The following is a 12,530-nucleotide window of genomic DNA, read 5'->3' as shown; positions in this document are numbered from 1 at the left end:
AATTGGTCGGTTTGGGTAATTTGGTTAATTAACCAAATTAACCAAAAAATTTTGGTTAAAATTTTTCTAAAACCAAACCGACTAAATTAGTTATATTAATCGAACATTACCCGACCGAACCAAATTTTTGGTTAATTCAGTTAACCGAATTTGACCAAACCAGCTTTCAATTGATAGTCAACTTATTGATTTTTAAAAATCATTTCTATTGCATCCATGTTTCTATTTGTGGCAAAGTACAATCACTATGGATGCAATAATATCTTTAACAAACTGCAGAGCTTAAATGCTTGATAAAAGAAATGATACCATTAATCCAAGGTTGACTCCAAGCTTTGAGAGTTTTTATTTTGGGTCTTAAGAGATGATATCAATGATCAATAGTTCACGACTCATTAGAGTAGGGGAAGGGGAAGTCAATCATCTGAGAAGGGAAAGTTAGCCGAGCGCTGAGCGACAATTGCCACAGTGAGCAGGGCAAGGGATGCAAGGTCACGACAAGGGAAAGGGTACCAATGCGACGGCAAGGGCAACTGGAACCTGGTCTGGCAACGGCAAGAGCGAAGGCCGCGACTTGCAAGACGACTCGGGTGACGGCTAGGGCAACAGCAAGGTCGAGGGCCGGAAGGCGACAATAACCTGGTTTGGGGACGGCAAGGGTGACTGAAACCTGATCTGGCGACAGCAAGGGCAACTAGGCGAAGACTCGAGGCTGTAAATTGGAAATTTGGAATTGCAAAATGGAACCCTAAATTTAAAATCTAAAGGATAACTGATTAAAGCTAATTTATATAAATTATATATAATTATTAATTATTATTAATATATAATTCAATTAACTGAAATTAGATAATTCTCAAATCGAACCAAAAACTGAAAAACGATTTTTACCTGAAATTAAAAACTGAACCAAACCGAATTATTTTTTAACCAAATCAAACCGACAGAATTGGCTCAGTTAATTCGGGGTAATTCAGTTTTTACTGAATTTTGCTTATCCCTGGTATCAACTCTAACTTTATAGCTTTAGTACCTAAGAAAGATAGATCTTCTACGGTGGAAGACTTTAGACCTATTAGTTCTTTAGACCTATTAGTCTTGTCTCTAGTTTGTATAAGATTATCACTAAAGTCTTAGCTAATAGGTTGAGTGCAGTGCTCAAAGGTTCTATTTCTAGAGCCCAGAGTGCTTTTGCGTGTGTATGTGGGGCGGTGGGGTGGGGGGGCGGGGGGAGACAAATAGTGGATGCTATCCTAGTGGCTAATGAGGTGGAGAAGGACATCCATAGGAATAAGAAGAGGGGGATTTGTCATTAAAGTAGATTTTAAGAAAGCCTACAACAAAGTGAGCTGGAGTTTACTAGATAAGGTCTTCATGAAAAAGGGTTTTGGGGAACGATGGCGTAGGTAGATTAGAGGCTGCCAGTCTAATGTGTGGTATTCAGTTATTGTTAATGGTGAACCTTAATCCTGGTTTACTGCATAGAAAGGCATTAGACAAGGTGACCCGTCATCCCCTATTTTGTTCGTAATTGTAGCTAATATTTTAAGTTGGATGATGGATAGGGCAGTTAATAGAGGGTTGGTTAAAGGATTAGGTGTGAGGAATGAGGGGGTGGTAGTCTCTCATCTTCAATTTGCTAGATACCATTTTCTTTATTGATGACTATAATCTTTTGTTTAGAAGAATTTTGGGCATTCTTAATTTTTGAGAGAGTTTTTAGGCTTAAGATAATATATGGAGAAAAGTGGTTTAGCAGCCCTAATGTACCCGATGAGAGGATTAGAGTTGGGCCAGCAGACGTGGGCTGTGGTTTATTGGAATGGTCCTAACTTATTTAGGGGTTCCACAAACTGGAAATCCTAGAGGGGCAAATTTTTGGAATCCAGTAGTGGAGAGGATTACGAAGGGATTAAACTGTTGGAAGGGTGCCCTTTTTTCGGTAGTAGAATTATGCTTATCCAGGCTTGTCTCTCTAGCATCCCTTTGTATTTTTTATCTGCTTTCAGATTTCCAGTGGGAGTCAGGAGCAAGCTTGAGAGAATTATGAGGGATTTTGTGTGGTCTGGTCTGTGGGGTTGTAGGGACCATTTAGTAAATTAGACAAAGGTTAGTAAGTCAAAATAGGAGGGTGGTTGGGTCTTGGCAACTTGGTGTTTAAAAACACCGCTCTTTTGGCTAAATGGTTGCGGCGCTTCCCCTTGGAAGATAATTCCCCGTGGCATAGAGTTATTCGCAGCAAATTCGGGTTTGATGAGATTAAGTGGGATACCAACGCTAGCTTGAGATGTTCTTTGAGGACTCCATGGAGATCTATTTCCTAGATTTACTCTATTTTTACCCCTCCCACCAAATTTGTGGCGGGGAGGGGATCCCAAATTTGTTTTTTGAAAGATCCATGGCTCAGGAATGATTCTTTTTTCATTTCTTTTCAGCGTTTTTTTATTGTGCTTTGAGCCAAACAGAGTTATTTCTTTCTTTGTGGATAATGGGAAAGGATTTCCAGTCTCTTGGAATCTTCATTTCAGGAGACATCTGAATGATAGGGAGATGGTGGTGTTGTCTTCTTTGTTGTCCATATTGAACAATTGCAAATTATCCTCAGGTAGGGATGCTCGTTCTTGGTGTCTGGATCATTCGGGGCTGTTTTCTTGTACATCATTCTTTGAATTTTTGACCTATTCAAATTATCCCTTTCCTCTTTATTCATTGATTTGGAAGGTTAAAGTTTCCCCAAAAATTAAAGCATTTACTTGGTTGGTTGTGCTTAACAAAATTAATACTACCAATAACTTGCTGCAAATTAGGAGACCTTTGAAGGCTCTCTCTCCAGATGTTTGCATGCTCTGTTTTAGGAATTCCGAAACAGCCTCTCATTTCATTTTGCATTGTGATTTTGCATGGAGGATTTGGAACAAATTGCTCAGTGTTATGGAAGAGAGTTGGGTCTACCCTAATTCAGTGGAAGGTTTATTAACCACTTCCTATGCAGGCTTTGGAAGAAGGAAGGAAAGAGCAGCTCCATGGAAGTGTAAATGTATGCAGTTTTATAGGGTCTTTGGTTGGAACATAATGCACGGATTTTTTTTCGGGAAGAAGTTGAATTCATATTTGGTATGGGAAAAGATTCAGTTCTTGACTTCTTTATGGTGTATCGAGTGTGGAATTTTCAGAGAAGCTAGCTTTCAGGATTTAAATAGAGATGGAGGAATTGGTTCAATTGATTTCAGTTTTTTGATGTTTTAGTTTTTCTCTGGTCAGTTCCAGATTTTTTTGGGAGATGCCTTTTCTCCCCTTTGTTAATTCTCTTCCTATTAATGAATTTATTTTTCTATAAATAAAAATAAAAATAAAAACTTCAAGGACTCTAATTTTGCGAATAAGTCAACTATTTTTGGTCTTTTCCTCATTTGTCACTTCCAAGTTCAAGCTTTCATTTTGCTTTTTATTAAAAAGCTTATCAAAGTATCTCAGCCACACCTCTCTTTTATATCTTCCCCTTTAGTCAAGACAATATCATTCTCGTCCTTTATACATTTTACATTACCTAAATATTTGCATTTTTTTCTTAGTCCGGCAAGTTTATGAATGTCTCTTTCTCCTCCTTTTGTACCTAGCCTAGTGCATAAATTATCATCAACTCTAAGTTTAACTTCACCAATGGTCTTTTTGCATTTTTTCTTGTCGCTTCATGCTTTTCAAGGTTTTCTATATATATATAACACTTTGCCATGTTTTATACCAGTTTCTTTTTGTGCTAATGACTTTTTGGACTTCTTGATCCCACCATCAACTTTCTTTACTACCCAAGTATCTTCTTTTGGACTCACCTAAAATCTTTTTTTCTTTTTTAATGATAGAGTTAGCCATCCTATTCCAAACAGTATTTTCATCTACCTTGCCCCCTATTGTCCAATCACACTCTTTGCCCATTTTATCTCTAAATTTACTGTATTTCTCCCTTCAAGCGCTACCATCTAGTCCTCTTGTGTTGATTTATGTTACTGTTTCTCTTCCATTTTTTAGTATGTATAAAGCTATTAAGAAGATTAATTGAAAAGTTTAAGGGAAAGAAGAGGGACTTGCACATGGTTTTTATTTTCCTAGAGAAAGCCTCTGATAAGGTACCTAAGAAAGTTCTTGCGGATTCTTAAAAAAATAAAAATAAAAAAAGGAGCATTTCTTATGCATATATATGTAATCATGAATACGTATATAAGAAATGACTAAAGAATTTCCAATAGCTGTACGTAGGGTCTGCTTTGAATCCTTATGTTTTTGCATTAGTGATGGATGAACTACTAGGAGTATTCAAAATGAGGCTACATGGTGGATGTTGCCTGCAAATTACTGTCTCAGTTGATAAAACTAGAGATGGAGTAGAATATATGTCAGGATTATTTTTGATAAACAAAGAATTTTATTAGAAGGAGAAAAATGTACAACAGAAAAAGAAAAAGAGAAAAAGAAAAATAAAGAAAGAAGGGGGAGAATAAGAAATCCTCCCTTTACATCAATAGCCAAATAAAATGCAGCATAAATCAAAACCCAACTCAACGAAGCAAAGCCAACCAATCCCACTACAAGTCTTCCAAAGACTATGATGCAAGATAAACCACTCAATTCCAAAGCAAGTTAGTAGCAGCAGCTGCTCCTTTCAAAATTCTAGCGTTCCACTCCAAACAAATGCACCAAATAATAGCCATGACAGTGCATCACCACAAAGCTTTCCTACCCTTTCCCTTGAAAAAACCCCTAAGTGATAATACAAAAAGCTTCAAAGTGGAAGAGAAAACCCAATTTTTCACCAAATATACCAAATAATTTATTCCAAATAGCCAAAGTAAAAGGACGCTGAAGAAACAGATATGAACAAGTCTCTCCACCCTTTAAATAGAGAACTCAACATAAGATGATAGGGCCTTATTTGGCCTTCTCTTCTGAAGCAGTCTCTAGTGAATATGTGTCCTAATGCAGACTGGTTTTTTCTCATGTGAATCAGTCTCTAGCGACATTGTATCGTTAGGCAACAATACAGCCTGTAAAAAAATTGTTGGGATTGGAAGGATATAAATCAAAATGCATGATGGTGTTGTGAGAACTCTCGCCCAAGTTTGGAACGTTCTAGATCTGAAGAAGAATCTTGTTTCTCTTGGTTCCTTTGATGCCAAAGGGTACAAGCACTCCACCTTTATGAAAGTTAGAAAAGGCGCACTTGTTATTCTAAAAGCAAAGAAATTACCTCCTAATTTATATGTCTTGTAGGGTACTATAGTTCCAAGTGCTGCTGCAGTTTCTCAATCCTCTATGTCAATTTCAGTTATTACCAAATTATGGCATATGAGGTTAGGACATATGGGCAAGAAAGAGCTAACATTACCGAGTAAAAGAGGTCTTGTTTGTGGCCAAGCACAGGAAAGATGGAATTCCTGTGAACATTGTGAGTTTGGAAAGCAAAAGAGAGTCACTTTCAACACCAGCATCCATAGAACCAAAGGTACTTTGGATTATATTCGTTCTAACCTCTAGGACCTTTCCATGTTCCTTCTAAGGATGACGCCCAATCCATGCTTACCTTCATCAATGATCAGTCAAGAATGATTTGGGCGTTCTTTTTGAAGCACAAGAACGAGGTGTTCAAATATTTCAAGCAATGGAAAGCAATGATTGAGAAGCAAACTAAAAAGAAGGTCAAGTGTCTCAAAGCTAATAATGGATTGGAATTTTGATCATCGAGTTTGAAGAATTTTTCAAAAATGAAAGCATTGTCAGGCATAGGGTAGTCAGACATACACTACTGCAAAATAGGGTAGCTAAGTGTATAAACAGAACCCTCTCGCAGAGAGCTCATTGTATGCTCTCAAATGCTAAATTGTCAAGGCATTTTAGGGCAGAGGTTATTTCTACTGCTTTCTATTTAAAAAATAAATTGTTCTCCAGCCTCAAGTTTAGAGTTCAAGGCCCCAGAAGGGGTATGGTCCAGTAGATATATCGAGTACTCTAATATGAAAATTTTTGGGTGTCATGCCTATGTACATGTTGGTGAAGGAAATTAAAGCCAAGAGCCAAGAAATTTATTTTTCTTGGTTATGCATATGGGGTGAAGGGCTACATACTTTAGTGTCTTGATTCCAAGTCACCCAAGTTCATTGTGAGCAGAGAGATGTTATTTTTGATGAGTCGTTAATGCTTAACCCAAAGAACGAGGAAGATAATTTGGTAGAAATTAACCTAGTCAGTAACATCAAGAGGTGGAAATAGAAGGTACTACCCCTTTGAAAAAGACTACTACTAGTCAACTTTTCTCAATTGAGAACACTAGTGAAGTACAAGAGATGCCACGAGAGGAATCATATAGCATCGCCAAATACATGCCTAGACAAGAGAACAAATTACCATCAACATATAGCAATGTTGTACAGTTTTGTCATTCTAATCTTATTGGCTATGCTTTGGAAGTTGCATAAGAAACCAATAAAACTAGAGAAACTGTTACATATTGTCATATTTAGTAGCAATTTATTGTGTTGATTCCGCCAAGTAGTTAGTGACTATACAAAAGAAGATTGAGTTCTTACACAAAAAAATCACACTTGGGAACTAGTAAGCCTCACATGGGAAAAAAGATGATAGGTTGCAAATGGGTCTTCAAGAAAAAGAAGGTATTTCAGGAGCAAAGGACGCCAGGTATAAGGCACGATTAGTTGCTAAATGTTATAGTCAAATTGCAGGACTAGATTTTAATGATGTTTTCTCTCTAGTTGTTAAACATATATATATGTGTATTATTATCTTTTGTTGCTATGCATGATTTAGAATTGGAACAGCTAGATGTTAAAACAGATTTTTTGCATGGTAGACTTGAGGAAAAGATTTTCATGGATGAGCCTGAAGGTTTTATTATTGATGGAAAAGAAGGCCATGATTGTTTATTAAAGAAATCAATATATGGATTGAAGCAATCTCCTCAACAATGGTATAAAAAATTCAACTCATTCATGTTGGACAATGGTTATAAGAGGAACAAGCGTGATAGGTGTGGGTACTTTAAGAAACATAAAGATGATTATTTTATTTACTTGCTATTTATGTTGATGCTATGTTTGTTGCTTCTAAAGACAAATCTGAGATTGACATATCAAAGGCTTGCTTGCCAAGGAATTTGAAATGAAAATTTTAGGAGAAGCCAAGAAGATTCTTGGCATGGAAATTCATAGGAATCGAAAGGAAGGATAGCTGCATTTGACACAAAAGAAATATGTTGAAAAAGTTCTAAAGTGTTTTGGCATTACAAATGCCAAACCAATTAGCACTCCACTTGCTACTTATTTCCAACTTTCAATTGTTTTTCCTCCACAATCAGACATAGAAAGTGATTACATGTCGCATGTTCCTTATTCTAGTACAATTGGGAGTCTAATGTCTGTTATGATTTTTACCCGTCCAAACATTTCGCATTCAGCTAGTATTGTGAGTAGGTACACGGCTAATCCATGTAAAGAGCATTGGCAAGCAGTAAAATGGATGCTTCAGTATCTAAGAGATACTTTTGATGCTTGTTTAGAACTTGGGAGACATTGGTCCAATGTTATTGATTATGTTGATTCAGATTTTCTAGGGATCTCGACAAGAGAATATTCCTTACTGATTATACGTTCGCTCTTTGAGGATCTCTTGCAAGTTGGAAGGCAAGCCTACACCATGTTATTGCGTTATCCACTACGAAGGCAAAATACATGGCAATAACAAAGGTAGTAAGCTATTTTGTTAAAGGGTTTGATTTGTAAACTTACATCTTGTTGGGACAAAACTATAGTTCATTGTGATAGTCAGAGTGCTATTCATTTGACTAAGGATCAAGTGTTTCATGAAAGAACAAAACTTATTGATGTCAAGTATCATTTTGTTTGTGATATTATTTCACAGTGAAAATAATTGTAAAGAAAATTGGCACTACTAATAATCCTACAGATATGTTGACAAAGTCTCTAGCATCAACTAAGTTAAAGCATTGCTTGGGCTTGATTAGAATTTGTAGTTCATGAAATATGTCTGTCGGGGCATAAGATGAAGATGATAGAAGAAGAAAATTATTATCCATATGTGATTGAAGGGGCAGATTTGTTATGATGGATAAGCCCCATCAGAATGTTTCACAATAAATCTCTCATTCCAGCTACCATTCAAGAAAGGAGTTACTTGTCTTCCCATGCCTTGGTCAACACATTTATACTTCACAATAAATCTCACATTCTCTCATTCAAGAGAGGAATTATTTGTAATAAATAGAGAGTTTATTCTCCCATTCAAGACATGACAGTTTTTTTTTTAGTATTGGAAGAAAGAAAATTAAAGAAAATGTTGACATCAAGGGGAGTTAATTTGCATCTCTGATTTAGGGAGAGTTTATTTAATTCCCTAATTTAAGGGGAGTTATTTTTGAGGAGGTGTATTTATAAGTGCCTTTCTGGGTCTTTGCCTAGTGTGAGAGAGTATAACATCTTAAATGCCCTTATATTTTGTTTCTTCACAACAGTGAAGTTCTCCTGCCATCTTTGCCCATGGATGTAGGCTATAAGCCGAACTAAGTAAATCTTGTGTTCGCATTTGTCTTCATTGTTTACTTATTTTCTTATTAGTTGTACTTCTGCTCCAAACACGTGCGATGAAATGACAAATTTATAAATACATACATACATACATGTACACACATACACACATGCTAAAATTATCTTTTCTTATGAAAATAAATACTAGGTTTCAGAATTCCTCCAATTCCAAATATCAATAGGATAAAGAAATAGGAACAAAATATTTTTTTAAAAAAAATAAAACAATGGAAATATGTCACCTAAAACTAGATCAATCATTTTTAGTAGTTAACTGCGATTCTAACCTTATGTTGAATAATACATCTTGCCAATACTAATACTCAAACTATACTTTATAGAAACGGAACCAAGGAAAACCTAGGTAAAGTAATATTGACATACCTAAGAAACCATAGAGGGAAAATAAATAAAGCTAAATAAAAAGACCACTACCTAAACAAAGTTTATAGTTTTTTATTCTAACTGTTAAAATTTACCATGTTTCATTTTGTTTAAACAGAGAGTAATCCCTACAAAAATGATTTGGAAGACTGGGAAAAGAAACTAACCCACCCAAAAAAAAGGACCTGGGAGGAGCCATAATCAACAAAAGATTATCAAATAGGCTCAATTAGCTTGAAAAGTTTCAAATATGATGAAAAACCATACCATTGTTGTATAAGAGTCAAGGCAAATGCTAGTTGCTAAAATAAGGCATCCTAGACCCAAATTACTTGAAAAAGGCACTGGTGCATTGATAGCTAATCCCAACCTCAATTCTTTGAAAAAGGCACTAGAAATACTAATTGTTATAGTCATCAACATCAAATGGTTAGTTCACTTAGTTGTAAACTAATAAAACAAGAAAGCTAGCTGCAGAATTTTGAAACGAAAATATAGAGAATATGGGAACTAACTCAAAAAGACTCAAGTCAACTGATCCAAACAATGATATTAACTTTGAATATAGACATAAAGAAGTTTATTTACATTTCTTGTATTCCTATTAGGTTAAATGGATAAATTGGCAGCATTCACAATAGTGAAGCAATATCTTGTATTTTCCAACAAACAACCAAGTAAGCAAGTTTTTGGTTGGAGGACTTAATAAGGTGTAAATAACAAGGAAGAAGATTTGAGAAACACATTGCTGTTTGTCATTCCAATGGTTAAAAATTCGCCACATTTCTTCGAAAGAAAGAAAAAAAAAGCATAATTCATGCTAATTTGAGAGTACATTGAGCGTATAAAATATGAAGTAAACCAAAGTTTACCAAACTGTTATACGGTTGACATACTTGTGTTTTGCCAATTCCGGCTGGACCAACCAACTCTGTTAGAACACCAAATGGTATTCCGCCACACAAGGCCTTATCCAATCCATTCAGACACGTAGGAAGATGGCCAGCCAAGTATGCATTTTGAACCCTTTGTTGCATTAAAAACAGTGCCTGGAAAAACAAAACTACAACGAGCAATTTCAGAGATGTGTGTGTGTGTGTGTGTGTGTGTGTGTGTGTGTGAGAGAGAGAGAGAGAGAGAGAGAGAGAGAGAGAGAGAGAGAGATTTTCTCTAGCCAATTGAACTCAATGCACAAAAGCAATCAGTATTATATGCTCACGGTTTGATATGGTGGACAAGCAATTTCACTGATGCGTGCAACTGCAGTTGTTACTTCTGCCAACCCCACATCCAACAACTCCATCAGCTCAAATTCAGTCAAAGATAAAGCATCCTGAAAAGCAAACAACTCAAACTATCAATCTCTTGCATACAAAATAAACCATATATAGCTAAATATATTCTTGAATGTATAATAATCACAGGGCTAAATTTTAGCACAATGTCAGAAAATCAGAATGCAACAAGGTATCCAAATGAAATTTCGAAGAAATTAGAAGTCACATTATCTTTCCGTAAAAGTTTGAAAAGAAATTATATTTGTAGATTAAAAATCCAATAAAACTAATTCCTGGTTTGCCTAGTGAATTACCAGGAATGCATCAATGGATGGGCAGCAACGTTTTTATCCCCTGATTTGGTGCTGGCTGGGTGGGTCTGAAGTGCTTGTTTAGGTTGGTGTTGCGGGTCATCAGAAAAAAAATCCAGTAAAATTAATTTATGACTAATTCACACTTAAAAGCAAACACAGCCACATAAAAACACATCTATGCATGACATGAATCTGAATGAAAATTTTCTATAATACTATGGAGCAATGATGGTGAAGAACACAATAAACTGGCTCTCCTGTGTCCTGTTGTAGTTGTGTTAGGGACTGTTGGTCTTGAAAATGGCAATTTAGTGAGATGAAACTCACTGTTTAGAGTCAATGGCTTTACAGGGGATATACCATTGGAACCCACACAGGTAAATAGCATTAGCCCCAATTAAAGTTTCGAAAAATCCCTAAAATCGCTAAATAAAAATATACAAAGCCATTGATGACGAAAGAATACCTTCGCAGTCAGGATGTTACGAGCAGCGAATATGTTGGTAATTGACTTGGGGAGACCCATCTCCTTTATTAGACTGTTCGCCATCTCTCTCTCTCTCTCTCTCTCTCCCCCGCAAGCAGAGACACTCTTATCTCGCCTTTCCCGCCAAGTCTACCGCACAAAATGAGTAAGGTGAGGGAGAAACTATTACTCGTTTGTTTCTTGTAAAATAACGAGAGGGCTATTGGGGAAGTCAAAATAGATTGAAATGAAAATTTTAGGCGTATTTGGGCATTGTTGTTATTTTTTTTTATTTTTTTTATATTAAATAAATAGATTGTATTATGTTATTAATTTTCTATTTTTATTGTTGATTTTTAATTATTTATCAAAAAATTAAAAATCAGATCTTACGATTTTTAATTGTTTTGACAATCTATTGTCAAAAATTTTAAAATCAAAATTAAATGATCATATGAATTTAAATTTAATTAATAATATATATATACATAGAAATTTCAAAAAATAATAATAAAACTAATTACAAAATAATTTTACTATTTTTCAGTTATCATATCCAATAAAATTTTAATTATAAAGTATATTTTGAAAGTATAAAATTAAGTAAAATAATTATAATAAATTTTATTTTTATTATAGTAATTTTAAGGTATATTATTTCTATTTTTTTATTTTAATAATATTTTTATAATATTATTTGATTTAAATATGAAAATGAGCATTTTTTAATTAAGTTTTTAATTTGTATTTGTTTTATAAATGTTAACCAAATAGGTTGTTGGTTTCAAGTTTTTAATTTTTGTTTTCGCTTTTTTGTTTTCATTTCTAATTTTTATTTTTTAAATTTTTGACAGTGATAACAAATGATCCCTTAAAAAATAGTAACTTACATAATTAAAATATAAATAAAACTTTGATCAATAAATATTTATTTTTATTCTTGAATTAAAGCATAATTAAAAATATGCTTAAAATAATATAAATATAAATATGACAAATCAATATATGATAATGAAAATAAAAATTACCATAAATATTTACTTAATTAATATATTTCAAATCTTCATTTTTAGTGTTATTATAACAATCTTATTGTTTCTAAAATTAAAAAATAATAAAAATATTTTCCAAAAGATTCATCATTTTTCAAATTTATAAAAAAATATAAATATTTTTATTTTAATTATATTTTAATTCACATTATTGTTTTCTTTTTATTTTAATTAAAATTATTCACAAAATGAATAATGCAACTAACACAACAAGTTATAAAAAATAAAAAAAAAATATTCATAAAATTATTTTTTTTTCTTGAAAATATTTGAAAATCAACAATAGAAACAAAAAACTAGTAATGTAAATAAATGTGTTTGACATCATAAGTTTTTCATTGTACAATAACAAAAAAAAAAATTTTAAATATAATAATACTACGTAACCCTAAGTTTCTCAAAAAATTAATTATGAGAATACACGCGGT

The 12,530-nt window shown here is 33.9% G+C and overlaps 1 protein-coding gene across 5 annotated transcripts in view; it reads right to left on the bottom strand.

Annotated features, from left to right (window-relative positions):
* LOC131148121 (DNA repair protein RAD51 homolog 2) overlaps positions 1–11,260 on the bottom strand; it is a 65,727-nt gene extending 54,467 nt beyond the window's left edge. For 2 of the 5 annotated variants that reach the window (XM_058097851.1, XM_058097853.1), the window contains exons 1-3: positions 11,051–11,260; positions 10,213–10,326; positions 9,890–10,042 (exon numbers count right to left, since the gene is read on the bottom strand). In XM_058097851.1, coding sequence (XP_057953834.1) covers positions 9,890–10,042; positions 10,213–10,326; positions 11,051–11,134 — 351 coding nt within the window. In that variant the 5' untranslated portion in view covers positions 11,135–11,260. Of the gene's footprint in view, positions 1–9,889; positions 10,057–10,212; positions 10,327–11,050 lie in introns of all 5 variants that reach the window. The other 3 variants (XM_058097852.1, XM_058097854.1, XM_058097855.1) reach the window with 2 other exon arrangements.
* Between the last annotated feature and the right edge of the window lie 1,270 nt (positions 11,261–12,530).

This window comes from Malania oleifera, chromosome 2, assembly GCF_029873635.1.
Source record: "Malania oleifera isolate guangnan ecotype guangnan chromosome 2, ASM2987363v1, whole genome shotgun sequence".
NCBI lineage: Eukaryota > Viridiplantae > Streptophyta > Magnoliopsida > Santalales > Ximeniaceae > Malania > Malania oleifera.
Note: the sequence above shows the minus strand (reverse complement) of the source record. Positions and strands in the feature narration are given on the sequence as shown.